The following is a 19,553-nucleotide window of genomic DNA, read 5'->3' as shown; positions in this document are numbered from 1 at the left end:
GTCCTATGTTTACAAGACAAAATTTCCTCTTGGGACACTAAACTAGTAATCCAGAGGCTTGTTTTATAATATTTTTAAGAAATACTTAAAGAACAAAAAGTTTATAGGTTGAATTGGTTTATTGACATTAGGAATACATTTGGGATATTGTATTGATTTAGAAGTGAAAAATAACACAAACAGAGATGAATAGGAGAAAGTCAACAGACAAAGAGACAGTGGCCCCTTTTCAGGACTCAATCTCTTTTTCAATCCACTGTATGTTTTTAGGTAGGCCTATATTTAAACCGTACCTTATACAAAAATACATTTGATTCTGAGCTTTGTTTTCTGTCAACAATTTAGTGAAAGATACCCTATGCTCACCTGAGTCTGGTAATACCAATACTTTTATGATAAAACAAACAAAACTATACTTTCAGTGCTTGAGACTATAATGTGGCCTCACCAATTGTACATTGGATATAAGATAAGATTCCCAATTGAAGGATTTATCGAACAAATTCTGAATTTTTTGGAGTTTGAAGCATGTGGTTCACATTAACTTATCAAACTATTCATTGACCCTTGATGCCCTTTGGTTGGACCAGACAATTTGACTAACTATATGTATGTGTATGTATGTTTTCATGTCCCAAACATGGTTTTATCTTATCCAGACTCTAGAAAATTTTGAAAATGAAAATCTGTTAATCTCCTGACATAGTAATATTTAGTAGATCTCTAGATGAAATTATTACAACGCTCGCTCAATCTAATTTCATCACTTATTTTGTTGGAAATCCTGGCTACAATAATTTACAATTTACTCTCACTCGAAATATGTTGAGTGCCTTCCTCGAGGAGAGGAGGGACCATAGAAGGATTACCTCACCGCCTGCTCACTGCACACACAACCCAACCTCAGAAAAGTGTAGACAAGTGTAAAGACTCAGATATTAGCAAATGCATATTTATTTGAATTGATGGAAGGATTTTTTTTTTTTTTACTTTTTTTCTTCTGTTTCCTAAATTACACCGTTTCCCTTCTTCTACTTCTTCTGAGAATTATTAACAAGAAATGTATTTTTAATAATTGTTCGAGTTGGTCCTGTAATGTTTTGTAACTTGTCAATAAAGTTTATTCAAACAAACACAGTGACGTCACGACACACAATGGCAGCCAGTGGCACAGCTGTAACGGTCCTCACTCCAAATGGGAGAAGACAAACCGTGAAAGTGTCCGCTAACACACCTTTATTACAGGTAACTTCTGTTTCAGCACCACGTCGTGTTACTGCCGTGGACGGGTTGTTTTATTCCTTTGTTTCCGAACCGGAGCGAACTGGAGTCCTCTGAGTTAGCTTGTTCGGCTAACATCTGTTAGCCAGTGACAGATCAGTTTTTGTTTTTAAGATGATTAAACTGGAATTGTTTTTCTTTTTGTGTGGGAACACTTCGTCTCTTAAATGAATTGTATATCTTCCATCTTTAGGTACTAGAGGATGTCTGCAAAAAACATGGATTTAATCCGGACGACCACGGTTTGAAGTGAGTATCTGAAGCTGTCAAAGTGTAAACATGACGATAAATCAAAGTTAGATTCAGTCCTGAACAGAAACTATTAATCACATTAATCACCCAGAAAAGACACATTTTAACACTGAAAACCCGTGTGTGTACTGAATCCCTTTTATTTGGTTGTTTACCTGATGTTAAGGTGAGGACAATAACATTATCCAGATATATGTGATGTGTTCAGGTGGGATTAAAGACCCATGATTTAATTTATATTTTCCTTCATCTTAGTAAGATGAGTCAAGGTGAAGATTGCTACTTGTTTTTAATGCATTAAGGGATCAAGTAATTTCTTATTGCTTTATTTATAATACCAAGAGAAGGCAGTACGCCTGGAGGAGAGATATATCGTCAAGTTGACTTAACATTATTATTTTATTTTCACATTCATGAGGAGTCGGGGCCCACCCCCCTGTACTGTAACATATTACACTAGCAAGCACGCCAGTTAAACAAGCAGGGGCGAGTCCAGGCTTCTTTGACTGGGGGCCTCGACTTGTGCAGGGGTGGCATGGTTTTGTGTGCATAAAGGATCATAATATATATACCCTCCATGATCCCGTTAATACTGTCTTTGTTTTACAGTTAAACCTAGAGGAAACCCTGTTATCAGATGTTTGATTGAATTGTCTCGTTATGCTCACCTGCCTCTCTTCTGTCGTCAAATCTGAACAGGTTTCAGAGGACTACTGTTGACCTCACGCTGCCATGGAGGTTCGCTAACCTGCCCAACAATGCTAAACTGGAAATTGTCACGAGTACGAGGAAACAGGCTGCAGCTGATAGCCAGGTTGGTGAACCAAAGTGTTCATAAAGCTCATGCACAAAGATATGCGCTTGTGTTTATCTTGCTATCTGGTGTTGCTGACAGTGCTTGTTTAGGAGCTTTATACTCGGGTCTGATTAAGTGAAACTGAAAAATGTATGGTAATCATAGGATCAAATACATACAAATACGTTTTACATGTTTTTATCCTCAACAAGATTTGTCACAATTTTTAAACATTGAAGAGAATCTGCAGATAAAAAGTTTGTCATTTATTAACATGGGTTTCACTGTCAAAAAGTTTCAACATTTATATTATAGTAGCTTCGGGATCTGTATGTATTTGCAGATCTATGACTTACTTACACAGTCAAGTTCCACAACCAGTTACACTTAGATTGCCCCCATAAATATGCTGTTGTTTTCTTGTTGTTGTTTTTTATTCAGGCAGATGGGAACTTTCTGGTAGAACATTCCTAATATTTCATATACAGGTAGGGTTAAGAGCTCTGGTGGAGTCAGTGAAAGCAGGCGAGATTTTGAAATGATCTAACGACATGCCATTGCTGTTTTTAAACAAACAATGTTAACATGCCATGTCATGAGTCCACAATGCAGTGTGGGAGAGTAGAGCAGTGCGCAACAGTCATCGCTAACAGTATCAATCTACCTTTCACTGTCACTCTGTTGTGATTAGCTGGCTCCATTTAGCTTGTGGAAGACTTTGCTTATTCGCAGTAAGTGCATAGGTGCATTGTTCTCACGAAGACAGGTAGGAAAGTTGGCAGGTTAGCAAACCAACCAATCAAATCATACGGACCCAAACTGTCCAAAATATCAGTAAACTGAGGTATCCTGGACTGTGAACTGGGAAACCAAAGTGCCTCATTAAGATCTTCCACCAGAGCAGCTTCAGGGCTCACTGTTGTGTTGTTGATTATTTAAAGAGCCCATATTCTGCCCTTTTTGGGGTTCGTATATTTAATCTATGTACCTACTTTTGTACGTTCACAATAGCTAAAGTCCGAAAAAGTGTCTGTTTTCATGTACTGCTCCTCCTTGCTCCCTCTACGCTCTGAGTCCGTCAGCTACACTCTGTTGAGCCCACACTGTTAGACTCCACGTGGGCCAAGTCTGCTCTGATTGGTCTGCCGATCCGCTCTGTCCTTATTGGTCAGTTGCTCAGCACGCGTCTCGGAAATTTCAACATGAGCTGCTGGGCTTGCCACAACGAGCCGATGGACTTAGATCAGTGATCTCACACTGACAATGACGTCGCACTGACAAATTTTTATCGAGGGGGGCTAGAACCGAGCGTTACATACAGCTAATGCTACAGCTAACAGGAGGACGTAGGAGAAGCCGCGTTTCAGCGGACTTTGAATTTTTGCATATAGAATTGCCTAAACATGCACAGGACACTTGGAAAACACACTAAAGAGCATATAAAACCAGAAAAAGCATAATATGGGACCTTTAAGCTTCTAAAGGAAACCTGTTCTTTTTTTACTTCCACTTGACCATAAATGTGACTAACTTTGATGACACTAGTTTAGAGTGCTGTTAAAAACGTCAGTTAAAGTCTCTCAAAGATTTTCCGATGGGTTGAAATCTGGTGTTTATAAAGAACTGTCAGTAAATAGTGACTGTAAACAGCAGGAGTCTGTTCGTATTTTGTAAATGAGTAAATAAACTGTAAGGATGCTCCCTCATGCCCTGCAGTAAGGCATCTACATTCATTTGATTTCTATAGCTTTGTTTTCTGTTTTTAAACTGTTACCTGTCCAAACATACCAGTAAGGATTCATAGAGCAAATAATCTGTAATGTGCTTTCACTTTGACATGGTTAATGGTGCAATGAAATGGTGCAAATTACCGAGAATCTGAGCCACATGGACACCTTGCTTAGATTGCAGTGTCAGACAACCTTCAATCAGCAATCGGCAAAAGGAAATGTCTGCAGGAAAGAAAGGAAATACCTCTGCTTTGTTAACTCAACAGAAAGTATGGTGATACTTGTGCCAGACTATCAGTATTACATCACATGGAAGAGAGATAAAATTCCCAGACTATCGATTAATAACTCTATTCTGCGTTATGAGAGTATATGCGGGTTTCTTTGTCAGGACCTGGAAATGAATAAATTCTCCGTCTGTGTTCCCGTGTTCACTCTGATCTGACCTGCATCTAAAAAACTCTTTGTTGTATCTGAGCTGTAGTTTCCAATGACATCATGGCATCATAATCCATGCTATAAAGTCACGGCTGTGTTTCATCTGTTGTTCTTGTTCATTTGATGGATGGTTGACCGTTGATACCTCACAGATTTTATATACTCAAACACACACACTGACTGGTACCACACACACCGGCACAGGCACACTCAGGCTTCACCTTAGCCAAAGTGGTGTGTGTGTGTGTGTGTGTGTGTGTGTGTGTGTGAGTTTGGCCGTTGACAGCCAACAGCTCCTTTCATCTCTCCCGGTGTGCAGACATGCAGCGTACTTTTTGTGCTGGACAACATGGTTGTTGAGTAAACATAAACAACTGATAGAATGAGTCAGAGAGAGAACAACAAAAACTTGCTCTGATGCCTGCTGTTACTCATTTCCAGACTGAAGTAGGCCCACATGTGCAGCTTAATCAAGTTCGATTATCCAAGAATTTTCTTATTGCAAAATGCCTCAGGACTCAAGAGCCGACAAACGGACACAGCTATAGAGAATATAGTTAGTGATAAATTCTGCATTAAAGGTTAGGTCAGATTCTGTTCATTCATTGTGAATTGTTTCAGGTGTTGCATCCACCTGTTTTTAACCTAAAAAAAATCTGGTAGCAAGAGGCTTCCATGTTATTTTTTTAACATGTGGTGAAGATCCCTTTGTCAGTTTTGTCATTTCATTTGCAAGAAGTGCAGCAAAATTGTTTTTTTTAAATTAAGGTGAAAAACATACTATGAGTCTATATTTTGAAGCGTGGATTGATTTTCATGTTTGGTGTTTTGCTGCATGTGACCATGGTTTCTCTTCTACCATGCAGTAGTAGAGAGCCTCCTACGATATGGTATCTCTGCATGGTTTGGAAATTTGACCGTTCAGTCAAAGGCCCAAATCAACAGACTCACAAAGACAGCCATGAAAATCACGGGAGTTCATCAACACCCCAGCCTCCAAGACATCTTTCAACAAACAATAATCTCAGACCCATCTCATGTTCTTCACCCTGAGTACCAGCTCCTCCCCTCAGGCAGACGATACAGAGTACCCCGAGGGAGGAACAACTGTTTCAGAAATACCTTTGTTACCTTATCCATCAAAACCCTCAACAGTACCTAAGCTGTAATGTGTGTGCATGTATGAGGTGGTGTGAGTGTGTGAGTGAAGATGTGTAGCTGTACCTGCACTGTTTATCACTTTTCTTAACTATTACATATTTATGGTTTCAGTAATTCACTTGTATGGAATTTAATGATTATTTAACTGACATGTTTTACCGCCGTATGAATGTATTTTGTTATTTTGCTACTGCATCAGAGCTCTGTGAAGTCCAAGACAAATCTCCCACTGGGACAATAAAGTTCATCTTAATATCTCTCAGGTGCGGATCGCCCTACAGATGGAGGACGGCTCCCGGCTGCAGGGCTCCTTCTCGTGTGGACAGACGCTGTGGGAACTGCTCGCACACTTTCCCCAGATCAGGTGTGTTTATGTAGATGCACATGTGCAAAGTGTACTTGTGTGTGTGTGTGTGTGTGTGTGTGTGTGTGTGTGTGTGCGCTCTATATTTACTCAGTTGACTACATTTTTAAGTAATTAAAGGATTTTTTTGGAAGTGAAGGCATTTTTTATCTGGCTAGATTTGAAAGTTGATTAACAAAAAGATCAACTTGTTTTAAACGTTTGACTGAAAATACAAAATAAAAAAACTCCTCATATTGGTCACAAATAACAACAACAATCTGGCCAAGCTGTGTCTTGCATGGCGCTTTACATATTGACAGTTCAATGCCGGTACTTTCGGCCCTTTAACATCTGATCTGCAGTGTGTAATGCACAGAGGCAGAGCTGTGGCTGACGTCGATCCACACCTTATCCGCCATCAGATGTAGTTTGGAACAAGGGAGACGGTGGCAATGTGTAACGTCAGAACAGGACTGTGTATGTGTGTGTATGTCAAGCTCCCGCTATGTGTTTAAATGCCGTTGTACTTATACACTGCATGTGTGAGTACAACAAATCTCCATATTGGTGTGTTTACTTTAAGTTTCCACCTGAAATGTGCACGATTTGCAGACTAAATTGTACTCTGTTTCAGAGGGTTTTCTTAACTTAGGACCGGTCGACTTGTCTGATTAAATTTGTGTGTAATCGACAGGGAAAGTAGTTGCTTTATACATTTTCTGGCCTTGGTGAAAGTCGGGATGTTCAGTGTGTAGAAATGAACGCAGGCAAACATTGTTTTTCAGATGATATGCCTTCTTTTGAGGTCTGACCTCTTCTGCACATCTCCGACATTTATTCACACACACACACACACACACACACGCGCGCACACATACTCGCACTCATGCAGAGCTGTTGCTCAAAAGTGCCAGCTGTGAGGTCCCAGATGCTCGTGCTTGCATCCAGCTCTCATCTCTTCTCTAATAAATGACATCACCTTCCATATCCTGAACCTTTTCCAGGGAAGTCACTCTTCATTTAAATCATTATGACCTCCGCACCAGCGTTAAAGCTCTGGGACTGCTGTGAAGCAAATGGAGATGCTTTGATTATAGAATAGAGGAGTGCAATAGTAAAACATTTATGGTTCAATTAGTTCCTACACGGGATTGTGCACACATGTTCTACACATGTAGGCAGCTTGACATGGCATGGGATGAGGTTTTATTGTAAAATCACGGCAGAACAAGAGAAAGTCACTTCTGTGTTTTGTTTGTTTACTGTTAAAGCCAATGAAACTGATTTCCCCTATAATTTAAATCTTTGTTTTTCTTCCTATAATCATCCGATTCTAGTGTGTCAGAGCTGTCAGAGTCCGGATCCACGCCTGTGTGTGTTTACATGAGAGACGAGGTATGCAGGCTTCCTTTATCTCTCCCTTCTTTAACAGATCAAAGTTAACTTATGGTCACAAAGCTGTGCCTGTGTGTGTGTTTGTAGGTGAGTGGGGAAGATGCACTTAAGAAGACATCTCTGAAGTCTCTGGGTCTTACAGGAGGAAATGCCATCGTCAGGTAGGATGTTTGTGTTTATGCTAGCTTAAATAAAAAAACATATTATTGTCCATTGAAAAGTGTCAGCTTAGAGCATTTGTCGCTTCTTTTTCAGGTTTTTACTCAAAAAGAACAAACATCCGGAAGAGGAAGATGGCTCAGATGCCACTCAAACAACTGCTATGCCAACATCATTTGTTGCCAAGGAAACCACACCTTGCCCCTCACCTCACCTGGATGCTACTGCATCACGTGTGGAGACGTCGACAACAGAGGTGCCAATTAAGAATTCAGTCCTTAATAGGCCAATGGAAACTCAATCTACGCCAGCTACCACCTCTGCAACAAGCGCACTTCCTGTTCAACAGGAAGAGGTTCAAAACTCCCAAGAGGCTGTGCGGACCAAGATTCCTCCTGTCGACAGAGGAGTTCCCGAGGAGGATGGCGAAAAAGCAGGGCCATCAGGACTGAACTGTCACTCATCTTCATCCTCCTCCTTTGTCGCTCCCTCAGCTCCTTCAGCTCCTTCAGCTCCTTTCATTCCCTTCTCTGGAGGCGGTCAGCGCCTCGGGGGTCCGGGGGGAGGTACAGGGGGGCGCTCTTTATGTTCATCCTCATCAGCATCATCTCTGTCAGCTATGACTGCTGCAGTTGAGTCACCCAAAGCCAAGAAGGCCAAATCCAGCCACGGCAGTGCCAAGGTGAGCCAAATCAATACAGAGGAGCAGGTGAAGAAAGACCGTCTGACTATCCAAGATAGACAATCTGACCATTTTTTAATACACATGTAAACAATAATTAAATAAAAAGAACAAACGTGTATTAGGTATTTAAATATTGGGGCCAAATGCATGATCTCAGAGCACTCACAGAATATTCTTATAATTATTTTCCAATGTGTTCATTTCAGCCTTCTACAAAGAAGATAAATAATTCATCCTTTTTTCTCCAAAATTGGATTAACTTGTAGCACTTTCTTTTCTTTCACAGGGTGTAATCACCGCCAACCAGCCAGACGAGGACATGGAACAGGGGGAGCAATTCTTAGAGGTAAGCCTATTAGTTTCCAGTCAGATGTTTCAGATCTCTGAAGTTATAATCTCAGAGATTTTCCATTAGATACATTCCCGTTAACTCACTTGCTTTGACTAGATACGTTTTCCTGGGAACAACAGCAAATGGCATCCTAGCAGTGAACTCAGCTGGGAACTCTATTGAAGTAGGGTCAAAAACAAAACCTGCGTTTGCCTCTTATTGCCATAGATGTCAACAAAGATAATGAAACAGACATCCCTTGCTTCTCCAAACTTATTATCCAGATTCATTTAACTACGCCAACTTCTGCTTCCCTCTTAGGGAACTCTTGATCAGTTAAAATGCAATCATGATGTTGAGTAAAGTCATAATATCATGAGTATAAGGTCTTAATATTAGGAAAATTGACTCTTGCACAATCTTTTCAGAGTCTTGATATTCATGGCAATATGTTGCTGATGTAACCAAGTATTCAGTTATTCTTGAACTGTATACCAAGGTATTACTTCACAACATCTTGTAACGTCTTGTAACACCCTTAAACACACGTTTTTGGAACGGTTTAAATTCAAATTAATGTAAAAAACGTCTTCCTTAAGTTGCATTATCAGGGTGTCCTAAATTCTCCCACGATATGCATCTCACGGTGACTGTTCCTGCTACACACTTATGTCTGACGTTGCGTGGGTCAATCAAACTACTAAAAATAACCTCGCCCTTTTCTCCCCAGTGGATTATTGTTTTTCACCTCATGCAGTATCATTTCTTAAAGTCTCACTTCACAGCCCCCCTGAGAAGAGATGCACCTCACATTGTGAAAACCTTTGTTCCTCATTGACATTTTTTGTCTTGTGTCTTCTTCAGCCTATAGAGAGGGAGTCCCTCATCTACCACCTGGACATGATGTCCAGAAACTCGGAGGACCACAGAGATCTGCCAGACGAGTTCTTTGAGGTGACGGTGGATGATGTTCGCAAGCGCTTCGCCCAGCTGAAGAGTCAGAGGTGAGAGAGGAAGTAAATGGAAAGTGCCGAGTGACTTTGGGTCAGAACAGTGTGTGTGATATTTAGTCCAAACACCTGGTTGCTGCAGAAACACGTCTGGATCAGATGTCTTCCTGATCTGTTTCGAACAGATAATTAGTCAGTTTGGCATTTGGTCCTGTGGTGTTTTGTCCATGTATAACCTTTAATTGAAGAATACCAGAGCAATGATGAGAGGCGAAAGGCAACGAGAACGCCGGGCATCACTGTGTGTGTTTTTTAAAATTTATTATGAGTTTGAAGTTTTTATTTATTTACGAGCGCTTCTTTGAAACAGATGCACATGAGTTTACTCTGCTCTCTCTGGATGCGGCCGCAGCAGACCACAGCTGGGGAGACACTGTGTGTGTTTGTAAACATGCTCTCATTCATAAGACACCCGCACACTACAAAAGCTTCTAAATACGGCACACAGGGAGCAATTAGTAAGCCTGGCATTTGTAGACATTTATCTTCCAGCCATGGACCGAGCGCCGTCAGGTTCAGACCTCACCGCGTACATCCTTTGATCTGTGTCGACTTAGCTGGCTGCCTCGTGGCTACGCTACTACCCCGTCAATGACTGCAATTACCAAAGGTGGAATTAAGACGACCGCAGCAATTCATCTCATGCCTCTGACACGCACACACATACATGGCCACACGCAAGTAGCTGTAGAGGATAAAGCATTTTCTGCTTTTTTCCCCTCATTTTTCTCGTCTCTTTTCTTCTTTGTTCTTCCAGGAACTTACTGGAGGAGGCGCCACTGATGACTAAATCTCTGAGAGAATCACAGATGAAGGAGAAGATGAAGCGATATCCAAAAGTGAGCAAAAATGACAAATAATCAAATCAAAATCCTCTTTTTTCCTTTTTTTTCTCTTTTTTATTTTTTTTGCACGTTTCTATAAGATTTACAGACTTTAAATAACCCACTGCAACCATGTGTCTCCAGGTAGTCCTGAGGGTCCAGTTTCCAGACAGACATGTTCTGCAGGGCTTCTTCAGGCCCCTGGAGACAGGTGTGTGTGTGTGTTTGTGTGTGCATGTGTGGGTGCGGTGAAGAGAGTGTTCATTTCAGCTGGCTAGCCACAGGTATGGCTGCAATGTAAAAGCTTTCTGTGGCTCCCTCACCACATTTATGAGAGCAGCCGCAGCAGAGTGACAGAGAGACAGAAAGAACGAGACAGGTCTGTAATTCCAGGGATTTAATCCACCTCAGACCCAACAGCAACACGACAACCAGCAAAACAACAAATCTGAGGGAATTTCCATCTGAAAATTAGCTAAATTCCACACAGTGACGGGTGTAGGTGCAGAGAGATGAGTTTGTCGGTTTCTGACGTTGTTGTTCTGTGTTTGTTTTGTGCAGTTGGTGCTGTGAGGCAGTTTGTGAGGAATCACTTGGAGAATCCCCAGCTCAGTTTCTACCTGTGTAAGTTCTTTCAATTAATCACAGCATCAGTGAGAACAAAGTCAACCCTGCTGCTACTCTTTGAAGGTTTGATATTGTTCTGAGAAGTGCCGCCTGAAAAAATCTCAACGGATCATTCCAGTTTTTGAAGTTCTTTTTGTAGTTTTGTCGATCATTTATTTTCCTCCATAAGTATTACCTGTCAATATGTAACAAACAAACAAAGCTCAAAGTTACCCCTAATTTATATTCCCTTAGCCAAATGTGACCAACACATCCACTGTTCAGGACATATTTAAATTGAATATAAAGTGTCAGTGCCTTGTGGACAAACCACGTTCAACCTTGATTGGCATTTTCACATTTTTTAAACTTTTTATGAAGAGATTCTGCTTTTAGTTAGATGGCAGCTCCCAAGACCTCAGTTTCGGAGCATTTCTCACCTACGCTTCTGTTGCTAGGTAATAAAAGTTGGCTCACAGCACTATTACTTCCCTCGGTAGTGAACACTAGGTCTGTTTTAAATTGCTCCGAATGCTTGATATTTTCTCGTACACAAGGAATTATTACCAAGAAAACATGAAACCATGTAAAGGAGTCCCGGCCCGTCTTTATTTTGATTGGTCAGTGACGTAAATGGCACATACAGGAGCGCTGTGTTGTTCCAAAAGTTAAACAGTTTTCAACCGAGAGCGCTATGTGCTCAGTGACAAAAATACCAAACAAACAGCTACTTCAGGTTTTTTTTTTTTTTTTGTGCTTAAACACTAAACTGTGTTGGTTACATGTAGAAAAAGGGCGGTCAGCACATTGAAACGCTTAATTCTACTAACACAATATAATCAATAAGATGAAATTAAATGGAAAAACAGACAAAGCACCGGTATTCAAATGACGACAGGTTAAAAAGAAGTTTAGCCTGATAATCACTTTCCCTCTTTAAATTAGTATAGGCTCACTGAAGGTTTTACTGATGCAGGACTTTCTTGCCCCATTAGACGTTTTCTTTTTATGTATGAGACTGCATTCCTAAATCTCAGCAATGAATAAGAAGATACAAAGTTATTATAAAAAAGTAAAGAGAGAGAAATGATGGACACAAGTTCAAACAAACGTTTTGATAAACAGGAGTTTCTTTAAAAATGAATGTTTCGAGGTCAGCTCATCTCACTTTTAAGAGAGCCACAAAATCAGTTAGTTCAGCAACAAACTCTTGTAAAATTTTTTGCAGCTTAATGTGTGTCTTATTGTTTCTTGCAGACCCAGTTTACTCTTTCTTTTTCTTTCTTAAGTGTTCTAATGTTTTATCCGCATCCACAAAAGTCCTACTTTTGTGGATGTCTACTTATATATTGTATCTGTCTCTATCAAATAAGACATAAACAAAATGTAATATTTGGTTTCTCTAACAGCTTGTTCCTCATGCATTAGAGGGAGTTTGATGACAAAAAGTGATTAGATGCTTATTTTACTTTGACTTTGTTCAGTTTAATTTTTCAGAGCTTGTCATACCTTCTGGAATATGTGACCTCTATTACATTTCTCCCCTCTTTGATTTTCTTACAGTCATCACACCTCCAAAAACGATCCTGAACGACACTTCATCTACACTGTTTCAGGTAAGACCCCTCATGCTGCCATTAAGGGAATGGAAGAAAACACACAATTATAAACAGAATAACAACAAGAATGGCCTGTACAAATCCAGGAAGAAACAATGACCTCCAATCTTTGAAACTATCTCAACACACACACACACACACACACACACACACACACACACACACACACACACAGATTGTAAAACGTATGGGCTGGTCCCTCTCTCCTCTTCAAAGCCCCTTCACATTCCCGTTTTTCCCCCTCTCCTCTCGCTCCCACACACTCTCACACTTGTTCCCCCCTCTTCACTGTCCTTGACCCCAGCTGGGCTTGATTTTTCCCAGACTGGCACATGGGGTTAATACAGGCCTCACTTTGATCTCCACACACACACACACAGACACGCACACAGCAATGGGCAGCCTTGATGCTTTGTTGCCTTCTGAGTTCAGGGCTATTCTAATAATGAAACAGTTGAGAGATAAGAGAAACAAATGGACTCTGTGTTCTTTTATTTTTTTTAGGCACATAGTTTTAGAATAAATTTTCTCGCCTTTTTATTTGCTCTTTCTTTGCTCTTTTGACACTTTGACTCACGTCGAGTAGTAAGTGAAGCCCTTTTCAACAACATGCAGCTCCTCAGAGAGTCTGCTACTAAAGATTACAATCCTTGAAAGCGCACTTTGAAATGTGCGTGTGCTATGATCGCTCTGAATCGTATCTGATGTTCTGATGCAAGTCGGCCATCTCTCTTTGTTTTTCATCTTCTTGTCCCCTCATGAACTCTGCCTGCCTGTTCATTAATACACATCTCCTGTAGCCCAACTCCAGCGTGTTCAATCTCTCTCTGTCTTTTCTTCTCATCCATCACTCTCTCTCTCTGAACCTCTCTTGTGCCTCACTCCCTCCCCTAACCCCAACGTCTCTATCCATTATGGACTTAAAAGCATTAAAAACAAAATCTTAAACCCCCTTGTTCCTCTTCTACACATACAGTACACACACATAAGGAATCTTTCATCTTTTTTTGTCACGTTACATCGTCATGAGTGCACCAATGTGTACTGTCTCTCTCTTTCTCCACACACACACACACACACACACACACACACACACACACACACACACACACACACACACACACACACACACACACACACACACACACACACACACACACACACACACACACACACACACACACACACACACACACACACACACACACAGTTTAATCACTTTTGTGTCATGTCAGGAAAGGAATGTTTCCCAACCCAGAAGCCCTTTGATACCAGGCGTTCCCTCCCACACCCGTCTCCCCCTCTGTCTTCCATCAGGATCTGTTCTGCTTATTTCACTCACCCTTACTCCACTCTTTCTCACACACACGACACACACACGACACACACACACACACACACACACACACACACACACACACACACACACACACACACACACACACACACACACACACACACACACGACACACACACGCACGCACGCACGCACGCACACACACACACACACACACACACACACACACACACAGGTCCTGTCCTGTTGTCGTGTCTCATCCCAAGTGCACATTCCAGAGGGAGCAGGATAGCAGGAATGCCGTTGTTTCATTGTAACACATTGTTTCCTGCTCACAGGGCTAAGATAATAGCAATTAGGCCAGAGTGTCCCAATTCAATGAACATCAAGTCAGGGAGAGAGAAGGGGATGGGTTTAAAGGACAGTGTGTGTACGAGGTTGTATTGGAGACTAAATTCACCTTTGATATGTTATTTGCTAAGTCTCTCTTTCTAATGTCGCTCACCTGTCGACATGTTTTTTTACACGGGACATTTATGGATTGCAGATTTGCAGACTTGGGCAGCAAGATTTACTCCGAGAGCTCCATGTGCAGGGGCCTATAGTCCCAGTTTTGACTTAAGCCTTTGGCCCATTGCTTCATGTCATCCCAACTTCCCCCTCCCAAAATTGTCTCTCTTTTGAGCTGTCCAATCACAATGAAGGAAGATGGTTTGGCTTTTTTGACGCCGGTCAACCTGGCCCCTTCAATGACAAAGCGGCCGGAGTGCAGGCATGAAAGCTAGGCTCTACACTGCTGCAGATGGGGCCATTTGTGCTATCTAATTCAACTAAAATCTACTTAATTATCAATGACGATGTAAATGTATGTATGCTATGTTTGGACATTTTTAAGAGCTTAACTTTGCCGTCAACAGGCCACTTTGTTTTAGCACTACTTCTGTTTGTATACTTCAGTTCATTGTTGTTTTTCTAAAGTTGAGGTCTGTCTCAGTTAAAGGTTGTTGGCCACATGATGACCGCTTGCTGAAAGTGATTGAACCACAACAAACACGACACACGGGCAGAAGATTTGTGTTTTCCTCAAACCCACTCTGTTTAACGACTTTCCATTTGGAGTCACAGACATTTTCCCCACTTGCTTGCCTGTCTGTCAGTCTGTCTGCGTTTGTACCTCATAATTGTACGTTTGATAATATCTGCCTGCCACTGGTCCATTATAACCATTAAGCAGTTCGCCGTGAAGGAGTGTTGTGCTCCAGGGGTGAAAGTGTTTTCACTAACCATTTGATTGGAGCTCATTTTGTGGTCTGCTTCAAAGAACTTTGGTTACTGGTTCTGATCTCTAAGCAATGAATCATTTTCAAAAATCAACTTGACTCTGGCTTGATGTGGCAACAGCCCTTGGTTTGCGTGTTGCAGGAGGCAGATTTGTTTCAGTTTTTCCGTGTTATTGAAAAATTATCTTGTGTTAACATTTTTGATGGCTTCTGACTCGTCTCTCTCTCTCTGTCACAGGCCGACCTGTTTCCTGGAGCTCTGGTATACTTCGGTTCAGACGCTAAGACAGGTTTTTGTCTTTTCCATTCTTTTCTTTCATGTGCTGATTTTGAAAATAAATACTGGTGTATTAAAACAAAAATGTAGTTTACATTTTTTTAATTCAGTGTTTTTTTGTGTTTTTTCCTCCAGATTTTTACATAAAGAAGGAGCTGCTTGAATCATCTGTCTCTGCAATGCAAGCTAATGAGTCCATTGCGAGGTATGTGTACACGTGTGTATTATAAAAGTGTGCCAGGTTGTGCGTGCATTTGGGTGTGTACATGCACTTGTATCCCGCAGCAACCAGCCTATTTTCCTGTCACAAAGCCGTCATCATTGGAATCCCTTTGAGGTTGTGCCTAAACAGCAGGTGCCCCCGTGCACCCTCATTTCCTCCAAACACACAGACACGCACACACACACACACTCATAAACACAACCACACACAAATTTTCCAGTCCCAAAGATAGAGCTGGTTTCCCAAATGTGACCCCCACCTGTTGTCCTTCTGCCTCTTTAACAAGGGCAGCACTAAACATCTCATTCAGTTGTTTAACTTGTGCTTTATACAAACACAGAACAAAGGAAGAATGCAGAAAACAATGCTCTCTTCAAAGCACCTTCCCTGCTGACATGTTTTAACATTTTTATCTTTTCTTTTTTTTTTGTCATCCTACATCCACGCCCTCAGCTGCATGCTCCGGTCCCCGTCACCTCTCATCGGCTCTTCTACTTCTGAGGAACAGATGCCTCCTCCAGAGGAGAGGCCTGACACCGAACAGGACAAGCCGGACCCATCTGCACACACTCCGGCTGCTAAACCCATCAGATCTGACCCGGGCAAGGTGCCAAAGTGGCTCAAGCTTCCAGGTAAGGACAAGACTCGATCATGAGAACATTATCGCATTAGGACTGCAACTGGACACTGTATTGGTGTTTTAAGCATGCACAAAACTCCTGAAAACTTCCTGAAAATGTTGGGGTGTGTGAATGCAAAGAGCCAAACTTTCCACCCCGACAATACCCAGATTATTTCATGCAAGCCCCTTAGTAAATCTTCCACGTGAAATAGAGTGGGCTAATGTAAAGACGCAGCAGGTAATGATCAGGAAACTTCACTGCAAGTGGTCAGGAACAGGGAGAATTGTGCTTGAGCAAGGTACGGGACAACTTTTGCCTAGTATGAGTGCGCCTTACGTGTGAAAAAAGCCCCACTGGCACTGCTAAACTAGTTGTGTATCTTGTCATATTTGTCATCTTTGGAGGATAGGATGTCACTGAGATGTGTTACCCACTCCAACCTCTTACTCACAGAGCATTTTCTTGAATATGACCTGATGCTGTGTTCACACATCTGCTCACTGCGTCTGGCCGATAGAGTTGGTTTGAAAGATGTTGCTGTTTGCGTTTACACATGCATCACACCTGGACATTGGGGAATTTTTCTGCACGTATTGAAGAAGCCTTTGGAGATTGAAGCTTCACCCGAATGTCAACCCATCAATCAATCAATCAATCAATCATAATTTGTATAGCGCCAATTCATAACAAGTGTTATCTCGAGACGCTTTACAAAAAAGAATATGGGATAATATGCAGGAAGGATTTCATTTTTATTTTCCTCATGTTCCTGTTGTCCACATTTCATTTCACAACATTACAAAATGTATGTGTCAAAAATGGACGCATTGAAAATAATTTAGCTTCATACGCCCTCAAATAAAGAAGCGTATATAGATCCTTCGCTGAGTTCACTGAGAGTAGAGCGCTGTAATGGCTCACTGAAGAACATATCCATCACTAAATCGTGGGCTGAAAACATCACACACACACACATCAGAGTCCAGTTGGAAAGCTTTCCTTTTAGGGTGGGCTGGTTGTTTTTGTTTTTAGTCCACCACATTTCTATTGACAGATTCCAAACCATCACAAACCACCCGACCCAAACAGGAAAACACGCCACACTTTGAACCACACCAAACTGAGGAGATGTAAAAGCATCTTTAAAAACCCAACACAGACGCAAGGGTTTGGGCACTCCAGTCATCCTCCTCAGAGCTCACTTCCTTTTTCCTGTAGTGAAATATCAAAAGCTTTGAGACACATGACACACACACACACGCACGCACAAACCCCCAAAACCCCTGTCAATAAGAAATGGCCTTTAGAGAGCAGAGTTTCTCATGACTCAGAAGATAAAGATGCATGTGAGGATGAACTAATTAGTTTTGGATGGTCACCCCCTCCGGCCTAGGGGACCACTTCAGAGGCACAGGCTCCAGGGAGGGGAGCTCGCTGCTGGGCCACATCACACAGAAGAGCCCCTGCGGTCTCTCAAAGCATGTTGTTCTGTAGTGGTGCTTCTGGTGGTCACTGTATTGATGTTTTTGTTCAGAATATTTCTCCCTCCATGTTATGTGCGTGTTTTTATATCTCGCTGATCTCTTTGCTTGTATCCATGTGTGTCTTTTTAAGAAGCTTGTGGCTGCTTTCTCTTTCATGAGGAAACTTAAAAGAAGAAAAAGAGTGAGGAGGGTGGGGGGGGGGGGGGGCTGCCGATCGAGGAGTTATAGACTACATGTGTGCAACCCTTTAGCATAGACATGCATGGTTTGTCCATCGCTGCAGACCGTAGCCTGTATAAAGGATGGACAGCACAAGAGTAGGAGAAAAGTGAAGCCAAAACATTTGGCGCTCCCCCTGCTGACCAGCTGCGGTATCGGTCATAAACCTCGCCATTTACAGTTAACAGATGGAACATAGGGCAAACTTTAAAAACCTTTTTTTACAAATGTGTTTTTTGCCATCGCCGTCTTTTCTCATAACGCTGATTTGTTCAAAGTGCACTTTTCTAAAAACACTCCAAAAAGTTGGTTATTTGATGAGGAATAAGTGGATTTCCTTAGAAGTATTTTTAGCAGCCAGTACAGTCAGTTTTTTTTTTTAATTCCCAACAATTTTTACATGCATTTCTCAAAACTTGAATTTTTCTTTTTTCTCCTACAGCATATAACATTTTTGAGGAGTAAAAATATAAGAATGTAAAAAAACAGATGAATGGTATATTCAGCTTAATGTATGCATTGACGTGTGCAGAACATGTACACTCATTTGACCGTATAGAAGAACATTGGCTAGTTGCTACGGCACAAAACCTATAAAAAAAATATGATACATAAAACACAAGTCATTGTTTGCAACATGTTATTTATAGCAGACCACACAAGCATTGTCAGAGAATAGGAAGTTAAGTTTAATTTTTTCCAAAGCTTTGAAATGAACCAAAATGTAAAATCGTAATATCCCTGTTCCTTAAAAGTTGTCTCTTGTTTCTTGCACAGGTAAAAAATAAGGTCAATCTGCGATAATCTGCTGCTGCTGTGAGCTGACTTACCACGCCAGGCGTCTGACGAGCTGTTTGCAGACTGACTGAAGCACTTAAACCTTTGACTGCGCTTTGATAAAGGCTCAACTTTGAAAGTGAAGCGGATGAAATCCACCGTAGGAGAAAGCTGCTTTTTTTTCTGGGGTATTAAAATGGTCAAAATAATGACACGAGCGAGCGAGTAGTGATCATTTCATTGCCAAGAAGATTGATGTGTTTCATTCCGGTTGAAGAAGAGAGAACTGACGAGGCTGTTTGATTTAGTGAGCATCTTAAACTGTAGTGCAAAATAAATAAAACGATTGTTGTATAAAACTGTGTCTTGTCTTGTGTTGAGGACTTCTTCCAACAATATACGTTTAGTTTTTCACAGTGAAGACATTGCTTCAATTCTTTCTCTAATAAGTCTCTTCTCTTTATTATTCTTGACTTAATGTGTCTTTTACAGTTTTTTTAACCCTTTTATTACTGAACAAATCTTTCCCCTATTATTATTGAGGAAGAAGATAGGCCCGCACACTTGCTCAAACACAGAGGTCTTCTTCAGTATAACAATTATTATTGACACATTAAAGCCTTTTCTTTGGAGACATGAAGAGAGTCTCAAACTTGAAACATGAGTATATCAATTCTAATTTTAGCTTATATATCATAATATAAGTTTGACTCCTCACCTACTCCTTTACGGACACTACT

General features: G+C 41.2%; 1 protein-coding gene across 1 annotated transcript; it reads left to right on the top strand.

The window, feature by feature from the left end:
• Nucleotides 1–1,140: 1,140 nt before the first annotated feature.
• On the top strand, nucleotides 1,141–19,172 carry aspscr1 (ASPSCR1 tether for SLC2A4, UBX domain containing). Its single transcript, XM_020654402.3, has 17 exons — nucleotides 1,141–1,245; nucleotides 1,475–1,530; nucleotides 2,233–2,347; nucleotides 5,922–6,022; nucleotides 7,342–7,399; nucleotides 7,487–7,560; nucleotides 7,655–8,240; nucleotides 8,530–8,589; nucleotides 9,439–9,578; nucleotides 10,342–10,423; nucleotides 10,553–10,619; nucleotides 10,970–11,032; nucleotides 12,578–12,630; nucleotides 15,449–15,500; nucleotides 15,623–15,692; nucleotides 16,164–16,342; nucleotides 18,814–19,172. Exons 1-17 carry the CDS (start codon nucleotides 1,156–1,158, stop codon nucleotides 18,822–18,824), a joined length of 1,857 nt encoding a protein of 618 aa, XP_020510058.2. The 5' UTR covers nucleotides 1,141–1,155; the 3' UTR covers nucleotides 18,825–19,172.
• The last annotated feature ends 381 nt before the right edge of the window (nucleotides 19,173–19,553 follow it).

The sequence above is a fragment of the Labrus bergylta genome, chromosome 1, assembly GCF_963930695.1.
Source record: "Labrus bergylta chromosome 1, fLabBer1.1, whole genome shotgun sequence".
Lineage (NCBI taxonomy): Eukaryota > Metazoa > Chordata > Actinopteri > Labriformes > Labridae > Labrus > Labrus bergylta.
This window is presented reverse-complemented; position numbering and strand designations above follow the sequence as displayed.